Source organism: Vitis riparia, chromosome 8 (assembly GCF_004353265.1).
Source record: "Vitis riparia cultivar Riparia Gloire de Montpellier isolate 1030 chromosome 8, EGFV_Vit.rip_1.0, whole genome shotgun sequence".
NCBI classification, from domain to species: Eukaryota; Viridiplantae; Streptophyta; class Magnoliopsida; order Vitales; family Vitaceae; genus Vitis; species Vitis riparia.
In genome coordinates this window covers 16937073-16960961 of record NC_048438.1, presented here as the reverse complement: position 1 = coordinate 16960961, position 23889 = coordinate 16937073, and the positions used below count along the sequence as shown (strand labels likewise).

The window sequence follows — 23889 nt, the reverse complement described above, 5'->3', positions numbered from 1 at the left end:
AAATTAATAAAATATCAGTAAAATATCTAAAAATATTAGTTAATGGATATATCTTCCCGAATTTTGAAAGATATATATCGACTATATATCCAGATATTTTAATCCTTAGTGAGGGTAAAAGAAAGGTCAACCTCACATCCACTTGTGCACTTTATAAGCTGCAAGCAATAACATCCAAACAAGTCCCCATAAAACCAACCAACGACCTGAAAAAGCGTGTAAACCCGGTGCCGTCCCGCGATCTAGACGCGAGTTGACGACTAATGCAAAAAACTGTGGGCCTTGGGAAAACGGGGAACGGATCCGTCCAAAAAAAGGGTCCAAAAACTCGCACACTTACCTTTGGCCTTATTTCCTCATCCATAAAATGTTGCTATAATATATAATTATTATAGGAGGATGCAGAGGGACAGGCTTAAGTTTAGCACCCACCACGCTTTTGTTTTCATCATCAATCATCAAATAATAAAAAAAGAGACGAAGTGACGAAAAACAAACCGCCCTGCCTATTCTCTCTGATTACGCCACGTCTTCTTACCTTTTTTTTTTTTTTTTTCCCTCTTTCCTCTTTCTCTGACCTTCCAGCGAAATAATTTTTAAAAAGAGAAAAAAAAACAAAACCCTCGCTTTCGTCTTGCTTTCGCTTTCATCCTCCATTTTCAAGCCACATCATCCCCTCTCACAAGCCATGCCCACCGACGATCCCCCTCGGACTTCCGCCCCCGTTGAAGTCCGGGGCGTTTGGTCTTCCAATCTCGACCATGAATTCAAGCTGATCAGTTCTGTAATCGATCTCTTTCCATTCGTCTCCATGGACACGGAGTTCCCCGGCGTCATCGTTCGTTCCCTCTCTGGACTTCCTGACCCCCCTCAATCTCCCTCTGCCGTCAACTACGTCCTCCTCAAGGCCAATGTCGACGTCCTTAACCTCATCCAGATCGGCCTTACAATCTCTGACGCCGACGGTAATCTTCCCGATTTTGGCACCGGCAAGCGCTACATCTGGGAATTCAACTTCAGGGATTTTGACGTAGCCCGTGACTTTCACGCCCCAGACTCGATCGAATTACTTAGGCAACAAGGGATTGATTTCGATAAGAACAGGGAGCTCGGGATCGACTCTCTCCGGTTCGCTGAATTGATGATGTCGTCTGGACTCGTTTGCAATGAGTCAGTCAGTTGGATCACATTCCATAGCCCTTACGATTTCGGGTACCTGGTTAAGATTCTGACTCGGCGTGATTTGCCATCCGAGTTAGACGAGTTTCTAACTCTGGTGGGGACCTTTTTTGGCGCTAATGTTTATGATGTGAAGCATATGATACGCTTCTGTGCCAGCTTGTATGGTGGGTTAGACCGTGTTGCCAAGTCTCTGGGGGTGGACCGGGTTATCGGAAAGTCTCACCAGGCCGGTTCAGATAGCTTGCTGACGCTGCATGCCTTTAAGAGGATCATGGAGGTTTATTTGGGGAAAGATGGACCAGAAAAGTACGCCGGCGTGCTCTATGGGTTAGAGGTTTCTTGAATGTCTAAACTTCTGCATATCGTAGTTATGTACAATCCTTGGCATATCAATAATATTAGTTCAATTTGATCCATTCTTTGTTCCTCTTAATTGCTCTTTTACTTGTTTTCTGCTTCTTACTTGGTGAAGGCTGATTTAATAATTTTACTGGAACAATAATGTTGTTGATGTTTGAAGGAGTTGGGATTCAGAAGCAGGAAGTGTATACCTCTACCTGCAGCCAACTCCTCCCACAACCCCCTTCTCTCCCTCTCCCTTCAGCGTGCCATAAATCCCCATAAACATTAAAATGAACCCATCTTCACAGTTTCTAAAATGAACAGAAATAGAAAAGGACCTCATTTCATTGTTCAATTACTTCAGAACTCTTGAATCTCACATTAAGTGTACCCTTCCCGTTATCCTCCTAGCATCAGGATTAGCTCATTCCAAGCTCTTTCCCACTCCCAAACTTCTTACAATCCCCATGGTCAGTTCACTTATTTTGGTTTTCTGAAATCAAATCCAGCTTCTTCTTCCTAACCACGGATTTGATCACCTTCCTTTTATCTGAATCCTGCATTTCTCTCACATTCTAGGATAGGATATGCAATTTCATTTATCGTTATTAGAGACCAACCTTTTCCACCCGCATCTTCTTATCTACCTACCTTACTCATAATAACAGAGCTGAATACTTTTCTAAGTTCTCTGTCCTTTATCGAGCTGGATTTCCACTTGCTTTTGTTTTATGTAACCAGGCTATTGGAGAACATCCTATCCTCAATCTCTGAGAGGATTTTCAGAATATCTTCTTCGAAGCCCTCCAATGATACCCCCACCTTCTTACAGAACCAAGGGAATTTTTATTCATCCACAGAGGACTTTACTCCCATATCTCTTGCCTCACTGACCAGAACCAATGACATTACAGGCCCACACTCCACCTATCAAAAAAGAAAAAGAAAATTGCAGGCCCACACTTCTTTAGATACCATGATTGGAAAAGAGAGTTGAGGGTTTTCTGGAAATTCAATGGATTGTATATCCTTGAGAACCATATGCTTAGTTCCCCCAATCCCACTTGCCATATGGGTTTGTTAGGCTCCCCCCTCCCCGCCTGTCGAAACCCTCAGCTTCCTTCTCCTCCCCCTCCCCCTCCTCCTCCTCCTCTTAGCGCAATACTCTTAACATCTTTGAAGCCAAAGGAGAAGACAATCCATCATCATTAGGAGGAGTTGTGATACCCCTCTCACTCTCCATTACTCCACACAATAGCCCCATCAACCTTGGATTGCTACTCCTCGATAATTCATTCTTCACCAAATGAGGCAGGACATTTTGATTATGAGAGAAGCTCCCTTGTCCTATCTTTGATCCAAATATGCTAGGCCTTTTAGGCTCAACACATGTCTCCACCTGCAGGCCTTTCCCATTTAATGTCTGGCAGCCCACTCTCACCCTTCCTTTAAAAAAGGCCCAGGTTATTTTGGGACCCTTTTTAGACATCTCACCCTCTTGACTTCTTGCCCATCTCCAAAGACTTGGCCCTTTCCCCTCGGCCCAAACTCCTTACACTTGGCCCAACCATTTTGACTTGCCCCCATCCTCCTTTCCACTTAGTCGAGGGCCTCTAGCCCTAAAGCCCCCATCATCATCATCATTGGACTTTAGTCTCATTGCCCCACCAGTCACGGCCTTATCATTGATAGCCCCCCTAGTAAACCTATTCAAGACCATTGCAGAGAAGGCAAAGCTACCTTTTTGCTTTTTCTTTGCACCTTGATCTAAAGGGATCATTTCAAGAGAGTTGTGGGTCCCTTCAGCCATCAGAGACCCATGGGAAGTTGCTAGTGCCACTATTTTTGTTGCCCATGCACACCAAGGTGTGCGAATTTGATACCACTTCTTCTTTCATAAGGTTCCTTGTACCCTCTTGTTTATCTCTGGATGGGGTTCTTACTGAAACTACAACTTTCAATGATGAATACCAAACTGAGTTTTCCCACTTTAGTGACATGGAGAAGGAACAAATTCCACCGACACCTCTAATTTTCCTGGCACTTACCTTCCATTATTTTTTTGTACCAAAATTCATGCCCATCTCAGGTTGCAATGCAGCTCAAGTCTTTGTGTTCACTGTGATAAAGCCCCACAAGCATTCTCTAACTCCTTTAAAGTTTCCTTCCCCCAAGTTGTAGGGGCAACCTTGGCAATCTAACGTGGGATTCCTTCCGTTGAACATCCAAATGTGAGCATCCCTTTGTTGGCATCCACCAATCGAATACGAATCTGTTTCTACTAAGAGAATGACCTTTCATGAATTTTATGGTTTCTTCTGACAATTAATTTTTGATATGTATTTTATGGTTTCTTTTTATTCTATTCTCATGTGATATTATCATCATCATCATCATTATTCTTTGTAATTTCCCTTTGTTTCTTGAAGGTGCTTTGGACATAATTGTATATTTGCAAGAGATGTTCTGTCAAAGGATGAATAAAGTGTAGATGTTTTTTTTTTCTTTTTCTTGCAACCAATACATGACTCAAATAATTAGGACTTGAAATTCTAAAATAGTGTAGATGTATGAGATGAAGAATAGTTGTGCATGCTTCTAAATTGTGAATTGTTGAGTACTTTAGGTTACATTTAAGATGTAATTGTAATTGTCAAAAATTCATGGTAGTAGATGCTTGAAATATATATATATATATATATATATATATATATATTTTTCATGTAAAATAATACATATCTCAGTGATCACAATTGACTATCTTTAATAGTTTTAAGTAAAAATTAATTGTGATATTTTTGTTTATTTTTTAAATTTGAGAAGCTACTGATAGGCATGAAGAGAGAGATCCTGGTAATATTTTGTTTTTGCCTTTCTAGCCTTTTGGCACCATTTGTTACTTTCAATCTACTAGGGTGCCCTCCTTTTTGATTGGCACTTTCCAATATATTCTGTTTGTTTGTGTATAAAAAATGATGGTGTCTAAAAACGTTATACACTTATTGTGAAGGCATGTGTGGCAAATTACAACTTCCAACAAATATTTAAGCAGTGTCAATTAGATGATTTGTATGTTGACTTAAAAGAATGATAATCAAATAGATATAAGAACTTTTACTGAATACTTTGGGTTTAAATTTTAAGCACTGCCCAAAGACTCGTCTATACTGGTTGAAGACTTATAGAAACTTGACAATTTTGAAATTACAATATCTATTAGCAGAGTACTTGGAACCTGACAGGGGTGAGGAGATCAACATCTTCCATTTCCTTTTTGCCAATAAACTTTGCTGATTTGTGAGGTGGAAAATTACAATATCTATTAGCTGATGTAAGGTGGATTCTTTATGCTTAGAGGCTAGGAAATCAACTTAGAGAACTCAAGCTAATTTGATAGGGAGATCAGATGATATTATGAGTTGGGTTTTAGGGTGGGTAGTCTTCCCACAAAGTATTTAGGTTTGCCTTAGGGTGTTGAGTGTGAGTCTTTATTGGTGTGGGACTCAGTAGAGGAAAGATTCGAGAGAAGATTGATCTCGTGAAAATGTCAATTTCTCTCCAAAAGTGGAGGGCTTATTTTGTTGAAGGGCAGGCATTCCAGTTTCCCATATATATTTTTATCAGCTTTTATAATTTTGAGGAAGGTGATAAGCAGGCTAGAAATGATTCAGAGAGACTTTTTGTTGGTGGGAGGACAGTTGGAGAAAAAGATTCATTTAGTGAGGTGGTCTATTGCACGTGCTTAAAAATATGCTGGGGGTTTGGGTATTAAGAGGCTTGAGCCTCTCAACAAGCCTGTACTTGGAAAATGGTTTCAGATATTTGCTCTGGAGTGTGAAAGCTTATGAAGAAAGGCGATTGCAAGAAAGAATGAAGAGTTGGAAGGGGGCAGGTGGACTAGGGAGGTTGGGAAGACATATGGGTCTATTTTATGGAAAACCATCAATAAGAATATGACTGACTTTCTGATGGGGGAAAGCCTTTTAAAGTTTATTCAAGGAAGAAAGGGAAGACCTAAGTAAATTTTAAGTAGGATTAATATTAATTAGAATTGAATAGGGATTGGTATTTGTTGGAGTCTAATTAGGATTAGCTAGTTGAGTTATAATATAATTATAATTTGAGTCACAATAGGTTATTAGAGTCTTAGTAGATTTTGGATGTTATAATTAGAATTAGAATCATAATAGGTTATTAGAATCCTAGTAGACTTTGAATTTCTTAGAGAAGCCTATAAATAGGCTAATCAATGTAAATCAAATGAATAAATTTTGATGAATAATATTATACTTTCTTTCATTGTAAGGTTGCAACCCTCAATGGTGAGACTCCATTGATTTTCTTCTAGGTGAGACTCCTAGAAGGCCTTAGTGAGACTCTAAGGTTTTCCATCTTTTCTTCATTGTTTCTTCTTTCTCTCTATTTCTTATCTTATAATTTTCCTCTACCATCAAATTTATTATTTGTTCCTCTCCTTACACCCTAAAAGTAAAACCCTAGTCCACTTACCCTTGAGTGTAGGCAACCATCCTAGGGTTGTCCTACATCACTTTCTCTCAAGAACAAGGTTTGTCATAGGCGGTAGCAAGGGTCAAATTTTGTCATGATTCTTGATGTGGTGTGTACTCTCCAAAGGATTGATTCATTCGAGTCTTTTCAACATGACAGTAAACAGGGATAGTTGAGTAGCAGATTTTTGGGAGGGGATTGCTGGAATCCCATATTCAAAGAAGAAATTTCTGATAGGGAAGTGAATGCAGTGCAGTCCTTGTTTGCAGCTATTGTTTCCTTTTTCTGTTTTTAGTGATGTGGAGGATAAATTGGTATAGAAAATTGTTAAGGTTCCTCTTTTCTATCAGACCCTACAGCTTGTCTCTAGTGTCTGGTGAAGTCCCCAACTTCCCTGCTAAGCTAATTTGGAATGCAAGACCGCCTTCCAAGGTTTGTCTTTTGAGGTGGAAAGCTTCTTGGGAGAAAGGTCCAACTATTAACCATCTTATGAGAAAAGGATGGAGCTTGTCCAATAGGTGTTGATTTTGCAATTAAGAAAATGTATCAGCTAATCATATCCTCATCCATTGCAAATGGACTGCTGATTATGAGCTTTGACATTCTCTTTGTTCGGTGTTTCTTGGGTCATCTGTTCGGTTGAGGATCTCCCCCTTAATTGGTGAAGCACCTTCGGAGCCAAGCACAAAGAAGTGTGGGAGCTGATTCCTTTAGGTGTCTTTTGGATTACTTGGAACTAGCAGAATAGGAGAACATTTGAAGGAGGGGTGAGATCATGTTTGAAGATGAAGGATATGTTTCTTGGACTTTGTTTTTGTGGACCCATGTTTGCTTAGGGGTTGAGTAATCCCAGTTTTGATGCTTACAAAAGAAAGTTTACTGAAAGTAATCCATTTATGGTCCAGGTGCATAGGTATTCACAATCAAATATTTTGTGTGTATAATTGAAGTAATGACCATATCTCCAAGAAGCAAGAAAAAAGTGCTAATTCAAGAAGAAGCTATTTTTTTATCATGAAGAGACAAGATTTCTTCTATCAATCAACCTCTTGCTTCGCTTCATGCTGAAAATGGAAAAATCATGAAACAAAGTTTGTCTACTATGGCTGACCATGTAGTTGACTTCTTATGCATGTGGTCAACCATGTGATCGACCTCTTTAGTTTTACTTTCCAACAGTAACCTGCAATGCATTTAAGGATATAATGGCTAGTCATGTGGTTGACCGCATGGTTGGCCTTTTCTACGAATTTATATCTAATGGTTAGTTTGACCCCAAAACCTATATAAACCTGACCTTAGGTGTATTTATAGATAGACAACTTGCAAACTCCATTTATTACTTGTCTAGCCGCCTTAAATTCTTTTGTATTGAAGCCCAGACTTGCTTATCCTCATTACGAACACTTGTACTCAAGCCATTTAACTTGTAAAATCTACCCTTTGTGAGAGTTGTTCCTATTCGATACACCTTATATTTAAAAATATTTTTTGTGTGAGGAGTTGAGGGATACTCAATTGTGAATGTAAAGGTCCATTGGAACCTTGGAATTCAAGTGTACAAAAACATTAAGAGCTTAGTTTGAGGAAGCTGTTGGTATGTTGGATATACTTCCAATCTTGGGGAGAAGCTATAGGGTGTAGATGTAGCAATTAAAGGTTACAAGAACATTAAGATCTTTGGTTGAGGAACCTCTTAGTATAGTGGATATATTTCCAAGCTTAGGAAGAAGTTGGAGGGAGCGGACATATGCGGTTACCAAACTAGTATAAATAGCTTTTTCAATGTCTCTCACTCTCTATCTCCTTATTTTTTGTTGCATTTTGCCATATATTGCTATTATTTGTTCTTGCTAGTTTTTGGGCAAAAACTTAAAAAGTGGTGAAAACCCAATTCATCTCCCCTGTTGGGTGTATTACTAGGTTGGTTTTACTTGATTTCACAATCCATGGTGATTTGGGGTCATTTTTGTCCATGCTAGACTTTGCTAATAGTTTGGAGATTAGTTAGCTTGGGTGTAGTGTTGTTTTGTCTTTCAATGCACTGCTTGTATATATTGTGTGTTCTTCGATTGCACCCCTACTTTTAACAAGTCTTCATTTGCCTATAAAAAGAATTTTAAAGTTGGAGGTTAATGAAGTTTATTTAATAGATTTTATGATAACATTATAAATTAAAATGCGGTACCTGTTACATTGATTTCTCTGAACTTCAATGTTCAAGGTTTAAATGTGATGCCCATATTTTCCTTTTACATTAGTATCTTTCATGAAATTGTTATTCTATTCCTTCATTTCATTCTTGTAATAAGTATCTGTTTGATTTGTATATTGATATTTTTCACTTCATACCCATTTTTGATATTTGTAAAAAGCTTACGATACATTATATGATGGAAGAAAATTAGGAAAGCAATACATGATTTGATCACAAGTAAACTTCTTTGGATGTGAAAATAGGTTTAGTTTGGCAGTTGAGAATATGTAGGAGAGAAAGAAATCAAAATTTTCAAATGCTAAAATTTGTTATTTAGGGGACTTGGGCATTTAGCCTATTGGGTTAATGAAGAAAACCTGCTTGATTTTGGAGGTTTAGTGTGAAGCTGCAGTGCCTTTAGGACAGTTTTTCTTTAGGAATCTGGGTAAAGATGACCATGCACTGAGGTTATAGAAATTCATGGACTGTAGTTTGGTAAGGAACTATGAAGGGGCTTGAAGACTTTCAGAAATAGGTGATGGTCAAAGTGGGACAAGAAAAAACTCCCAAGGAACATTTTCTGTTTCATAATTTAAGGCTGCAAGTCCGGAAAATTTTAATTAGTTCTGGTGAAGAAGATGCATTGGGACATGTACTCAGTTAATGAAGGTGGAGGCTTTATTTTGTTTGTGGGTTTAGGTTAGTTGGGACAGATGAATATGATATTTCGAAGGGTTTCCATTAGGCTGAGTCTGGGAATTCTTAGGTGATTAATAAGTGAAACCAAGTTGTAGTGAAAAATTTATTTCAAGTGTGGTTTGTCTTCTTAAAACTTAGAATTTTAGGCGGTGTTAGGTGTTAGAAGTCCAAAGCTAATGATTTTATATAGTTATTGTAGTTCTAATATTAAATGACTTGTTCCGAATCAAGTCATTAGGTATGAGATGAGTGTTTTTCTTGCTGTGTTTGAAGGCTGCAGTGGTATCTCCTTTACTTTGGTGGTATAAAGAGTCCAGCGGGCCGGGTTCCAAAATTGCACACAGAATTCCTTTGATTCTGTTGTGGCTCTCAACTCCTGTATATGTAGCAAAGGGACTTGCTTTCTAGACGTTTAAGCAGAAGTTTTCAGTTGTGCTAAGTTCTCCTTTCCCTGTTAGCATAGCAGGCGAAGGCAGTTTTCACTGTGAACAGTGCTATCGATCCCGAATTTGAGTTTTTATTTTTTATTTTTTTTTATTTTATTGAAGAGAGTAGTTGGGTTCTGAAGTGAAGGGGCAAAATCTAAATTTTCACTTGAAATAACAGGAGATATATCAGAAGTCCAGTAGTGAACTCTAGTGAGAAGGAATTTTTTTGTACGTTCTGAGCAAGTCGCTTCTCTTCCTTCAGGTGGGGGTGGGGGGGGGGGGGGGGGGGGGGGTTGGCTTTAGAGGAGAATAGTTCGAGGGGCTAGAAGACTATCATAGTTCTTGATTTGTTGAAGTCGAAGAATATTTTCATGCATCCATGCTGAAGATTTTTTTTTTTTTCCTTTGTTAAATATCATTTGTTTTTTTGACATTTCAGATTTAAGTTGGTTCTCAAATTTTGAAAAAAAGTTTGACTAGTAAAGTTTAAGAGATTTAAAGGCTTAGGGTAGCCTTGTCCTAGAGGAGGACTAGCACAAATTGGGCAAATGTGCAGGTTTGCATGCAGTGCAGTAGCTATGACAGTTGTGGGAATGACAATATGAGGGTTGAGTTAGGAATTGGTTGATTCTGATGGTGATATCACTGGGAATGTGGTGGTGCTGTTTCAGGGAGAGGGGAAGTCGTCACATGGTGGTGGTGATTAGATGGTGCTGTAACATGACATTTTGGTGGCTTTAGGTTTTGCTGTAGTTCTGAATACAACTAGAAGACACAAGTTGGTCGTGGCCTGCATTGTATTTAATCACCCTTTTATCCTCCACATTGATTATTCTGTCTCATGTTTGTGCCCCTTTCTGCATTGTAATGAGCTTATTCCCTCTTATACTGTTCTCCGAGGTCGCTTGTTCTTTCTCATGTTATCTCCCACTATGTATAATCAACTTATTCCATCTTTGTGGTCATTTCTCTTTGATACATGGACTCTCTTACTGATTTTTTGACTTTAAAAAAACTTTTGAACCTTAAAGAGACTGGGAACCGCATCCTCAATTGTTGATCTTTAATTTTTTTGCCCACAAGTGTGGACTTCTCTACAGATGCGAGATTGTTCATTTTACTCGGGGAAGTTTTGTTAGCTAAATTGCCAACCACATCCTCCCTGAGCCCTCTCAGGTAATGGAGACAAAAATAAGAGCACCATGCAGGAACTTCTATGTTCTAACACATGGATAATAGTAGTTTCTAGTACCCTGAAACAGGCAATTTATCTTATTACACACATGGAAGTAATACATTTTTTGATCTCTTAGTCCGTCTCCATCAATTGAACTACTGAGTGGATGATCTCTAATGCAGCATACTGGCGAATTAGTTCATCAGTGTCTAAATCTGGACAGGGTTCAACATGCCCTTGGCTGGCTTCGGTTCAGCCTGTTCTAGTGAATGCGATGGATGGACTAGCCCTTGGGGCCTGGCATGCTGGCCTCATATTCTGATCCAGTACATTGGATTAAATTATTTAATTTGGTTATTTAAATCGATTACTGTTAATTTCTCTTAAAAGTCTATATTACAAAAGAAAAGGCGCAGATTCTATGGTTATTTATTGAAAATTTAAGATATATTGCATTTTTTGTTTGGTTTTTTCATGTGTATTTGAAAATAAAATAAAAAATTCCATGTATTTTGATGAATGAAAGCGTATGTTTGGGTTTCGTTTACAATTTTATGCAAGGAAGTCCGTGTAAATATCTGTTGATCTGGGCCTTGTTTTTAACTTGTAGCTGTTGAGTGTTGAAGGGGGCAGCGGGCAGCGGGCAGCCCAGCCTATTGTGGCGCCTTGAATCTATCTGGGATATGGATTAAAATAGAAGATTGTTTGTGTAAACAAAATTAGATTGGAATTTGGGTTAGGAAATCCCTCAAAGAATGTTGACGGATGAAGAGGTTTTTGTTCCCCACACTCCCTTTTTCCTTGTGTGTAAATGCTTGTAATGTTCTCTGATTCCCCGTAAATATAATCTCTCTGTCCGGCATAGTGTTTTTCATCTCTCACTTTATGATTATGTTGGGGTTGTCAACCTTTCATATTATTCTTGTTAAATTTGAGTTCATATGTCTACAAAATCCCTTTTCAAATAAATCATTAACTCGGTGAAATTTGGAGTTGAGCAAAGTAAAAGCAGAGGGGCAAGAAAGGAAGAGAGAGAGAACTTGAAGTTGAAAAGAAAGGGCATGGGTATGTACGTAATTAACAAGGAAAGGGACCACGTAGTAGCGGGGATACTGCATTATAGATGGAATCTCATTATATCATAAATTGTGGATAACATTGTCTCAACTCTCAAGTAGCCTACAAAACCAAAACCACTTTCATCCGCCAGCATAATGGGCCCACCGCCCACCCCTCCACCATCAAATTCATCCTAACCCTCTCATTTACCCCCAGTGTCCCAATCATGTCTATAGAATGAAGTGAGATAATTTTGAATCTATGTATCCAAATCTGACACCATTCTTGGAGCATCCCATCCAATACAAAAAGGAAACAAAAGGGTGACACACACCCCTACAACCATTTTCTCCTTAACACAAAATACACTCCACTCCATCCACACCAAGCCTTTAATACCCATTCTCATCCTCTCTCCCTCTCTCCATGTCCCAATCTTTTAACTGCAACTCTGGGACGTCTATCCAGCCACGTGACCCGTGGATCCTTTTCAAATTAATACTTCACATGAACCTCAGCCCCACCATGTCTTTCTTTCTTTCGTTTTGTTGGGTTGGGGTGGGGGGAGGGGGGAGGAGAAGAGGAGAGGGGGGCAATTTCTCCCCTACGTATTTTTGCCCTTCCAAGAGGAATCAATTTAACCTTATAGAGCCATTTGAGGTTAGCTGATGTTTGATGAGTGGGTGCGATGGTTTGACATTATTAGATCTTAGACATTACACAAATTAGCATGGTCGAATGGTTAAATGGCCCGTCATCATTGCGGTCCAATATACATAAAGATGACTTTTTGTTCTTTTATTATCTTCTAAATAATGTGATGCTGGACCTCGTCATTTTCAATCCTAATTTTGATCGATGGTGACAATGCTCAAGAGAATGATCATAAATCTTGTTTTCCCTAATTTAATAGCAGTCCCAAATGACGTGGTCCCCATCTCTCCCTCCTCCTCTACTTTCCTTAATTTTCAAACTTTTACCATTTCCATCTCATTTCTGCTTCTTCTTCTTCTTCTTTTATTTTTTTTGGTTTGAGACTGATAAGAAAAATGAGAACATCTTTTTCTAAAAAATATTTTTAATTTTTTCAAAACCAAAAACAGGAAGTATGATGTATATATATATTTTAATTTTAGAATATTTTAATTAATAAATCGTCCCTATTTTTTTTAACATCTTTTTAAAACTGTTTTTATTTTATAAAAAATAAAATTTATTTGTGGTATTTTAATTATTAAACTGTTCCTTTTTGTCCAATAAATAAAACAATATTTAACTCACTTTGAAAGAAAAAAAAAAATTAGAAATAGATCTTGAAAACATGCTGTCAAATCGTTTCCTATAATTATGTGATTTACAGGAAAAAATATTTGGAACAAAATAATTATTCAAAAACCTATAAAATATAAGTCATATTACGAAACGTAAATATTTAAAAAAATTATATTTTACAAATTTAACAAAAATGATAAAGGATAATTAAAAACTAAGAAATGTTACGATTTTTTCTTAATAAAACTGTTTGTATCATTGAATGTGAACGTAAAGATGGCAGTCCTACAGGAGTACAGGGTGATAAAAAGAGAAATAATTGATAAGTATATTGAAGAGGGTGGGTAGATTGTGTAAAAAGCTATGGTAATAACAAAAGTACCATGGTATTAAATGGTCTCAACTGGAATACTTTTATTTAATAAGAAAGCTTTTGATTCAATACTATAAATGAAAAGGCCCCACCACTCCCCTCTAAAACTGTACCTCTCCTTCCTTGATTCCAAATTTACAACTCCCACCTCCACTCGTCTCTCTTCACTCCTTTTAAAATCTCACTCTCTCTCTCTGGCTATCCCCATTAATGCCACCCAAGCTTCAACCCTGTTTCTCTGTCAAACCCTAGAATTTGATATGGGGAAGAGGACGAAGTTCCCATTTCTGTTGAAGAACGTAGATGCTAGGTTTCCATGGCAATGGCCATACTGTACGCAGCCCAAAACCCTGTCTTTCAGAGTTGGCACCAGCGACATGTTCAAGACCCTCAACTCCGCCTACTCTGATGTCGTTGACACGCAGGAGTTATGGTCCACCAACTCATCCGAGTCGGAAAGCTTCTCCGGATCCTCGGAGGAGTCTGGAGGTGAGTGCATAGAGACTGTGATTCGTGGGCTGAGGTCGGAAAGGCTGTTTTTCGAGCCAGGTGAGACGAGTTCCATATTGGAGGAGGCGAAGGGAGGCGGGTTTCCATTCAAGGAGAGTGTGGTTTTGTCCATGGAGTCGGAGGACCCTTACGTGGACTTTCGGAGGTCGATGGAGGAGATGGCGGAGGCTCATGGGTTGAAGGATTGGGAGTCCCTTGAAGAGCTTTTGAGTTGGTATTTGAGGGTCAATGAAAAGCAGAATCATGGTTACATCATCGGAGCTTTTGTCGATTTACTTGTTGCTTTTGCATTTACTTCTTCTTCTTCTTTTTCTACTTCTCCTTCTCCTTCCTCTCCTTTGTCTTTTGCTTCTTCTTCCTGTTCTTCCACTACTCCTTGTTTATCTTCTTCAATAGAGATTGAAGAAGACAATGGTTCATCTCTACATGTTTGAATCAGTGAATATATATGTATACTTCTAGTTCAAGAAATCATATTCCACTTAACCTCCTTTTTCTTCTTCTTCTCCCTTTCTACCAAGTGTAGGACATCACCTCCTTTTCTTTATGTGCATTGGAGAAAGTGAAATGGAAATTGCCATCGACATATTCCTATTTCCTAAGCTTATTTTTCCCATTTTAGAAGACTTGTTATCTCCCCCAGAATGAAATATGAAAACAGAAAAAAAAAAAGAAAAAAAAAAAGAAAGAAGGAAAAAACCACCCTCTGGAAGAGAAAATCCCAAAGTGGATTAAAATAATAGTTTGAAAATCAAGCAGAAGTGGGAGAGGTTGCTTCAACGGCATTCTATTATTTATGGCAGCATAGAGTTCCAAATGGGTTGATTATGAGTTGTTTTGGTAATTGAATTTTGTCAGTGATGGATGATCCCATGTATCTCAAGTCACAAACACACACGTGTCACCAGTCTGATTAAATGATAGTAAGCTGAGCTGATGACACACATCACAGCCATTGATTTTGAATTGGACAGTCATTGTCAACTGATAGGTACAATTCCAGCGCAGAATTTTGGCCTGGTGCTTACCCCTCATATCCCTGCACCTGCACCATTTATCGGTATCCTCAAGAAAATTTAGAATTTCATTTTGGTCTGCTACCTTGCCTCTCGTGTTTAGTATGATAGGTATCCTGGGTCAAATGGCCACAACTTTAGAATAGAAACAAAACCCTATCTGCCATTCAACTTTTAAATATCAATACTCAATACTTTTCTTTTCTCTCTTTAATTTGTTCTTGGTAGGGCACCTTATCATCTCAGCGTCCAAAGGAATTTGAATCTGATCTCTATCTCAAAGCCAAACTAAATGCTGGAGGATAAAACAAGAAAACGTAATATTCTTGTTGGGTGAAGGGAGAATGTCACCTCCAGAAATGTGATGGGTGGTACCGGTGATGAGCAAAGAGCCAGCTGGAAATTCAACCTCTAGTGGATCCACTTTGCCTAAACAGGAAGTTCGGAGAAATTGAAATTGCAGATAAAGCCTACACTCTTTGTTGCCCTAAATGGTGATTTCCATGATCTACAACTAAATTCTGTCTGCTATAATTGATTGATTGCTATTTCACTTCACTTCTTGTGATATCTAATTGCAGAATCTGTCCTATAAAACAAAACTAAACTTTCATTACAAGTCTATAGTGTTTGGCTTCCTTTGAAACGATGAAGACTCTCTCCTCCTCTCCTTCTTCCTCAACAAATAGGAGTTTGAGCCTTCCACAACTCCACTTCAAATCGTTAATTCTTCTACATCATTATGCTTATTAAGAATTTCTTTCACATGTCAGCTAACTCTAATGTATGATAAAAATACAATTGCTAAACATGGGCATATTCTTTGATGTGACATCTGCTCCTTTTTGTAAAATTTAAATACTGGTATGTCTGTGTATGCAATTATATATACAGGTATACGTTCCTCACATGATTTAATTTGAAAGTAGACTATTTTGGGTTATCCTTTATCAATTTGGGTCGAGACCCTTGAAGAAAAAGTTGGAACCCTAAACAGCACTGTGTATGTCCATATCCTATACTATTAATCCACCATAATTACCTTTCCTAAAACTGGGCTGACTGAACCCCAGTCCTGCAAAAGCAGCAAATTTATGGAGCCAACCAAGCTTTATTACTAGCATTAGTGTGATATAAAAATAAAATAAAGCATATTATATGAATATCTATAGAAACAAATTGATTGTCAACGCGCCAAGTTCAAGAATTTGTAGCTCCCCATGGGGGCCGCCTAGGCTTTATTAATCTATGAGCCCAGATTCTTGCCCGGGTGGCGAAGCTTCTAAACCTTGTGCCATACCCTCTATTTTGAAACGCAACGTCACTATAGGCCATGCAAAGATAATGCTAAACTAATGCTAGGTGGCGGGTTAGGTTTCAAAGTTATGGCTTGTTCCTAATGATGGGATTTCCATTTGTTATATATGTCTAATGGATTTGATCTCATGTGGGCAGTAGTCAATGACTACATAACAATATTCCAGTGGTTGATTAGTTTGAGGCAAGTGGGGTTGGTTTTTCGAGTTCAATTAGCGTTGTGATTAATTACCAAGAGGCTCGAAATTTCTGGCTATGTTTTCCTCTCCAAATTGCAAATCTCAAGGGGTGTAGTGGTAGTGCACAGTATGATGCTTGGAGGAATTATCAACAGGCGTAGAGTACTGTTTGGGAAATACCATTTCATCTCTTGAATGGAATCGCATCATCTACTTATTGGACGGTGATGATATATAGTCATCAGGCAATGAGTCCGCAGTGTTAATCAGAATGAGAAAAGCCACAGCTGATCATTTCTATCTGAGACAAGCAAACAAACCCTACGGTCTTTCCCTCTGCAGGTTTCAACTTGTCAAAAGTTTGGAGGAAACCAATACAGTTTTTGCTAAATAATTAATTTTTGGTTTGCTCATTAGCAGTATATTTAATCACTAATCACCACTTGTTAAGATCCTCATTTTCCGTGAAAATTTAATTTCCTCTGTGGCTTGTGACCAAACAATATTGAAGTTGGTGTCTGTTCGTGGTTTTTTGTGGGCTTTGCATTAATTGCCTTCCGTGGCCAAATACACCATCCCATGCTTCAAAGCATTAACTTGTTTTTATTGCGCTTTCAATGTGGGCTCTTCAAAAAACTAGAAGATTATGAGATATTGCATTTGTAAAAGGAAACACGCCCCCATCCCATGAGATATTGCATCAGTGATCCCCAGCTACCATTGCCTTAAGGAATCATAACGTCAGAAATTGAGTCGTGGGCGTTATCATAACTTGTATTTAAAGAAGGATTTGATGCAGCTTTTAAAAAATTGCACAGCTATAAGCTATATAAAATGTACGTGCGGTTTATTATTGCAATATTTCCTTATCCCTAGTTGGTCAAGTACAATATATTAAAGCTGTGTTTGTTTCGAAAAATATCAATAAAGAAAAAAATAATAAAAAATTATTTTTCTATATTTGATTTTACTATAAAAAAAATATAAAATAAAATAATATATATAAATGTTAAATAATTTAAAAAGAAAGAGAAATAAGTAATATGAGTTAAATATATATATATATAATTTATTGATTTATTTCTCTTTTTTACTTTTCTTTTTCTTTTTCTCTCAATATTTTTTCTTATAACTTCTAAAAAAATTTTAAAACCAAACATAACTTAAATATTTTTTTTTTTTTTTTTTAGTAAAGAGTAACTTATTTATTCTTTAATAAATGAAAAGGGAAATACCACCTTAAAAATTACAAAACTTTAAGGTCCAAAGAGTTACTTACAATCCATCAATATCTACTATTTAAGGTTTATGAAAAAATTTAGATGATTGAACGAAAGCATAAGATCAAGATATAAAAATTGAATCCAGTGAAATAAATCTAATTAAGATATATATGAGTAATCGTTTCTAATAAAAAAAAAATGATATATATGAATAAGATTAAGTGGGTGTTTGATAAATCAATTTAAATTAAGTTATTAAGTAATTTAAGTGTGTTTGATAAACTAATCGAATAGTATCAGTTAAAGTTAAAAATAATTTTAAATAATAAGTAAAAATAATTAATTTATTTTTAAATTAACATATTTATTTTACTTTTTTTATCCCCATTTTCCCTAATTACCTCCATGATAGTTTTTGCTACTCTATGACTTTCACTATTATTCAATTTTTTTGTTCTAATTATAATTAAACATATTAATTTAATAATTTAAAATTAAATTTTAAATTAATTTGATCAAAAAACCTTAATTCTTAAAATAAAAATTAAATAATAATTTTTAAATTAATAAATTAAATATAATTTAACTTAAAAATTAATTTATATTATTAAATGATAAGTATTAAGTTTCAAACACTACTAAAATATAAAACATATAAAACAAGCGTGGCATGTTGTAACTTTTAGTAGGAATCTTTTGAATTGATACCTGTTCTTCATTAGTATCAATATTGCCTGAGCATTCAATACCTCTTCTTCATTAGTATCGCCTGAGCCTAGAACTAATAGCCACGGCCACATCGATTGCTTGTTCCCACAGTAGAAGCAAGCTCTGAATGCATGAGACAGAGTCAATTGTCTAAAATCATTACCACACCCAGCCTGGTTTCGGAAATAGTGAGAAAGTGACTCATGAATCAGACTTACTCTGCCCAGATCAATAAACTCGCTGGGAGGGAGGGTTATGACTTATGTCCCAAATCAGTGCACTACTTTGTGTCATTGTGCATTGAATGTTCTTCTGTTTCTTTTGTTTTTTTCCTTTTCTCAGCTCACGTCCACTACGCCACCCCTTTCTATATGGCTGTAATGATGAACAGATTTTGGGTACATATCTCAAGGGGAGGGGAGTGTTTGCTCCCTTGGATTTGGTCATTGTTTTGAGCTCCCATTTTTATTTTTTTTTAAATTACAACCTCCACTCAAAGTCACACCTGGATGTGATCAACATCTGATAATATGATGAGTATATGGACCCAATCAGCCCCGGGATAAGAAGCCCAAGTCAAGATTTATCAAGTCCAAATACTTATTTGGGGCAGGGCACAACTTGTGTAGGCCCATTATAGCAAAGCATGTGTAATCGCCATACATGTTCCATTGAGATGGAAGCACGAGGACCCCCACATTTGTTGATGGGCTGGGAGCATGGTAAGTGAGGGTCCTTGGGGCCTGGGAGCAAACCTTTGGAGGATAAGCAAGTTAAGTGCGTCGTTGATTGAGGGACAAGGTTGAAGCAAATGGGGTTGGGGTGTTCTGATTGTGGCGTGATGAATTGTTTGATTTGATTAGCATTTACGCCCTTTGTCATGGGTTGCCGCAACCACTTTATCCGTAAGCTCACATCTTGATGCTCCAAATGAAAACATTTCAATTTATTGGCCAACAAACTATCCCCTCACTTCCTAATATCTTCCCATCTCCATTCACCAAATCGAAGTACTCTTTGGGTTTGATTTTTGAACCTTTATGCCTTGTCTCATCTTTATCAAACAATATATTACTTTCTCACATTGACACAATGTCATCCAGAAGTTACAAAGACCATACCACATGTTTCTTTTTTCTTCCATGAAACGCTCATGAGAGACTTGTAAAACCCAAACCCAGAACGGCATAGATGCCAAGTTTTGGACATCTGTGTTTTTCAGATTTTTGGTTTTTAATGGGGTGGGGTAAACTAAAACTTCATAATTTTCATTTGAGCTTTTTCAGAATATTTTCTGCTTCGTCTGTCCCTCACTCCTCCACATAACCCAACTTAGATTAAGATGAGGCAAAACCAGATAACGTGGTTTTTTCATGAGTACAAAAGAAGAAAGATGTCCCCCACTACCAAAGGATTAGATGGTGATGGACCTGGTGTCTTCTTATTGAAACTGTACCTTTATTCTTTTCTTCTTTTGGTTGAAAGCATTGAAACTGTAGGATGATTTGATATTTTTCCTTTATAACCACATGCTGGATTTTGCTTCGAAAGTATCAGAAGCAATAACAAGTTGTTGGTTGGTAAAACATCTGAGAGAAACGCTTGCTATTGAAAATGAAGGAAGAAAAGACACTCCTCTTTTTGTAGCAAGTATCTCCACTTTGATTGGTCTGAGAAGGAAAGATTGAAAATTTTCTATTGATTTGAATCTTTGGCTCTATTAACGGGAAGAGTAAGATTGAAAACAAAGGAAGATTTCTCTAGACATAGCTTTTAGAAATGCAGCAGAAGAGATTAGTACTTCTTTGTAGAGCACTTTGTTTCTAAAATTTGGGTAGGGGGAAATGGGAATGGGATGGGGTTATAGATTTATAGTTAATTAGTTAAAGATCTTTTATCTGCCAATGGCCAAATGCCATCTTGGTCTGTTTAAATGAGAGAAGGGAAGGACCCACCTCGCAGGGTGTTTCCACTAGGATTGAAGATTCCCTAATGGGGCCTATGGATTTGACCAACCCTTGAAAGAACACCACATTTTAAACTCTCGTATTGATTTGACACCCACATTTATGAAGTAATTATGTGTGGGGGTGAGTCAGAAGGATTGAATGATTTATTCATTAGCTACACCCAACCATCATTTAACTGCTGCAAGCCCAGTACCTCCCTAATTGCCCTCAGTGCTAGCTGTTTGGTATGCCCCCATTATCTCAACCTTTCATCATTCCCCTGATCTAGACCCATCTAATCTCGAAAGGTTACGACAGCACTACTACCAGGGTAAAATTGAAACAACCTCACTCCCCAACTTCTTCATCAAAGTTACCCAACAGAAAAAAAGGTAATAAGAAGACAAAACCAATGGGATTAAAATCTAAATATATAAATAATATGATTTAATTCAACATATTTTTAAATTCTTTACTCTCATTTTGAGTAAGAAAAAAATAAAATAAAAATAAAAAAGATATTTAATAAAACTTCAAATCAATAAAAAAAGATATGTAATTAATTCAAATGTGATGAAAAGTGATTAAAATTAAATTTTTTTATTAAATAATATAATATAAGAAAAACCTCTGACCGATTGAATTAAAAAATAATTTTTTTAAAAAATTATTCTTCGTCTAGTTGTTGCATATGTCGAAGTGCAATTTGCATTGCATTAGGGTGAGGTTAATCTCATCCTTTGCATTTAATCCGAAAATTAAAAATTAAAAACAGATGGCGGAAATAATTAGGGACAAAATCATAGTGGAGACGAAGACGAAGCATATGCCAAATTGGAGAAAGGTCTGGATTCGAATTCAAAATGCAAACATACCTAACAACATTGAAATCCATTCAGAGAAAGGACCCATCAACATTGGACTTGAAGGAAGCAGTAAACGAAAATGGCAGCGGTGGTTTAATGAGAGAGTGTTGGAAAATGTAGGCAAAGTCAGTCTCAAATATGAAATACACTGTACACATGACTGTCACTCATTAAAATGCATCAAACCAACGGTCTCCCACAAATCATCACTCCACCTCCTTTGGATTTTATATGTATTTTCCCACCAACGTTGGCCACAGCTTCATCCACTTGTACTTGTACATACATAAATATATAAATTTTTTTAATAGAAATTAGGAGGCCACGTGCGCAGCATTTAGAAGTCACGTGACTTGCGGGAACCATGGGGCTTTGGAGAAGCGGACCTCACAGAGAAGACCCCATTCCAGATCTCAGTGAAAGCTCGAACAATGACTCCATGATAGTAGGGCGAGTTGAGCTGCAAGAAACAGTTGAGAAGCTCTCTAAGATCGTCCTTCGAGTATATTTCCTTCTCTAGGATCATCTGAAGCATGGAGTGCCGGAAATCCAGATATGGGTCGTCCGAGTCTTTCTCCACCGCCATGCTCTCCCCCCCGATTCTCCCGAACCCACGGACCTTTTTAGAGCTCTTCGCTTCGTAATCGGTTTCGGAGTAATCCGACGACGTGCCTACGTTGGGAGAGAATGTGGTGGTGGTGTCGTCTTGGTCGGTGGAGCAGCCACCCTTTTCCCATGAGCTTGAAGAGGAACGATACGTATCGGGCCTGCGGCAAACGGGAGTTGTTTTGGCTTTGGGTTTGGGGTTGAAGATATCGGAGAGTTTCGGCCTCCGACAACGGCAACCAAGGTTTACAGTCACTGTGTTGAGACGGAGCTTCCTCCTATTGGTGGGCATTGCAGACAAAGGGAGAGAGAGAGATAGAGAGAGGGGCTTGTCGCGAAAGGCGTGCCGAATGAAATAAGGAAATTGGATTAGATGAAGAGCAAGTGATGCATTTGACTCAGGCTGTGGGGGAGGCCAGGAGGCGAAGGCTCTCTATAAATTCTGCATGTGAGGGATGAGGGTCCCTCACTGCATCCTTACTCATCTGTTGCTCTAAGTGGTGACAGCCCAATCTTGACCGTGTGTTTTTAAGAGAGACGCGTCAGGCAGCATGATCATTAGAGGCACAGTCATTAATAAAAAAATGTCAGACAGCTGGAGTCATGGTCTTTACCAATTGTGCTTTATATACTAGAAGTCCCTCAAAGTAAGAAATTGAGAGTAAGGAATTGACATGAGCATTAGGAATGATATGGGGATCACAACCTATATTTTTGGCCCCTTGATTTGATACCAATGGTTCAGATCCCCCAAATGCAGGTCTCTTCATCCACATCTATACGTACGTCCCTCAAGATTCTTCCCACTTGGAAAATATACAAAATCTATAGATTGGAAAAATTCTGTTATGAACAGGAAGGTCTTGTGATAATTCACTCAAAAGACTCGCTGAGCCGACTCATAAGTAGTGACAAATCCCTCCGCTTTACGAAAATTTCCAAGTGGGTAATTCCAAATTCGGAAATGAGTATTCATTATGAAACAAGACTTCCTCAATTTTACTAATAATTGGAATTTGTGTTCAATATTATTAAGAGAACAGTACGGAAAAGTTGGATTTTGCATTCTAATCAGAAAAAGGAAAACGACACGATAATTGCTGAGCTTGGAATTTAGAAAGAATAAAAGCGACTATTCTTTAATGAAGGCACGTTGGATGATAAAACCCGCTAGTGCTATAAAGCTATAGGAGCACATTATTTTTAAGGGTTAATGGGCCTCGGCATATGCCATATTATACGATATGTATTGGGCGATGTCAGTCAACTAGTGGGAAATTTATGTTGAAGGTGGATGGGTTGGGCCACATATCACGAGCCGTGCCCTCACGGGGCGATAGAAGCCAATATGAGCCGATGATCTGCCGCGATTTTGTGATTCTGCGGCCAGAATTGGCCTTTTCTGTTCCCACTCTACAATGTTAATAGAAGGCGTTACACGTGTGATACAGTGAGCACCATAATTTCTTATCTCAGTCCTTATGAGTAATAACCACCATAGTGTCACAATAACAACAATAGCAATAAATAAATAAGCTTGTTATGTCTACTGTGAAAACAAACTCAACCCAGCTAAATCTAAGCCAAGCAAATTCCTTATCCAACTGAAGATAAACTGTGGGCTGAGAGTCTCTGCTTGCATGGAAGAGGACAAAGGTATAAATGTGCAGAGAAGAGTTACAACACCATGGTCGTAAATATTGGACCTACCACCTTTGCAACGGTTGCCGTTAGTCCATTGTACTACAGATGCATCACGTGAAGTTGGAAAGTAGAGGTAATGCTTATCCACGAAATACTGCCGTCAACCAAGCGCCATTGGTCATGACAAGCTCCTTTGAAGTGGACTTAGCACGCAAATGAATGTTGCATTAGGTTCATGAACACGTTTGAGCTGGGTTGGCTAATCATGCTAGAGTCGAGCTTGAGCGGCTCAAGCAAGTTCAGCCAAGCAGAACCATTAGATTTTGATTGCAAGCAAAATGAAGAATGAGCTAAAAGAAGAGTTAGAAGAGGCGGGGTTGAGTAGGAAGAGAATACATACAAATGGTCAAATGCAAGTTAAGCATTGGATTCTGTTTTCTGCAGCATTGGAAGCGACAACCCCATATTCTAGAATAGAGTTATTGGAGAGAACAGAGTTGTGACTAAAGAAAAGATGTCATTTATCTTTCCTCACAAGCATTAAACCTGTTCCATCCGTGTTTATAAAGAACCAAGATTAGGTAACAGTATCAAACATATGGGCAACCAATACAAACACTGAAACTATTTATA

General features: G+C 37.8%; 3 protein-coding genes across 3 annotated transcripts; 2 read left to right on the top strand and 1 right to left on the bottom strand.

Moving 5' to 3' along the window:
- The first annotated feature begins 597 nt into the window (after window positions 1-597).
- LOC117921275 (probable CCR4-associated factor 1 homolog 9) lies at window positions 598-1598 on the top strand. Its single transcript, XM_034839128.1, has one exon. The coding sequence runs from the start codon at window positions 689-691 to the stop codon at window positions 1523-1525; it is 837 nt and encodes a 278-aa protein (XP_034695019.1). The 5' UTR covers window positions 598-688; the 3' UTR covers window positions 1526-1598.
- An 11775-nt stretch (window positions 1599-13373) lies between these two features.
- On the top strand, window positions 13374-14334 carry LOC117920024 (transcription repressor OFP13-like). Its single transcript, XM_034837370.1, has one exon. The coding sequence runs from the start codon at window positions 13499-13501 to the stop codon at window positions 14180-14182; it is 684 nt and encodes a 227-aa protein (XP_034693261.1). The 5' UTR covers window positions 13374-13498; the 3' UTR covers window positions 14183-14334.
- Window positions 14335-20967: 6633 nt separating this feature from the next.
- Window positions 20968-22056, bottom strand: LOC117920859 (transcription repressor OFP6). Its single transcript, XM_034838522.1, has one exon. It carries the CDS (start codon window positions 21902-21904, stop codon window positions 21344-21346), a length of 561 nt encoding a protein of 186 aa, XP_034694413.1. The 5' UTR covers window positions 21905-22056; the 3' UTR covers window positions 20968-21343.
- Window positions 22057-23889: the final 1833 nt, after the last annotated feature.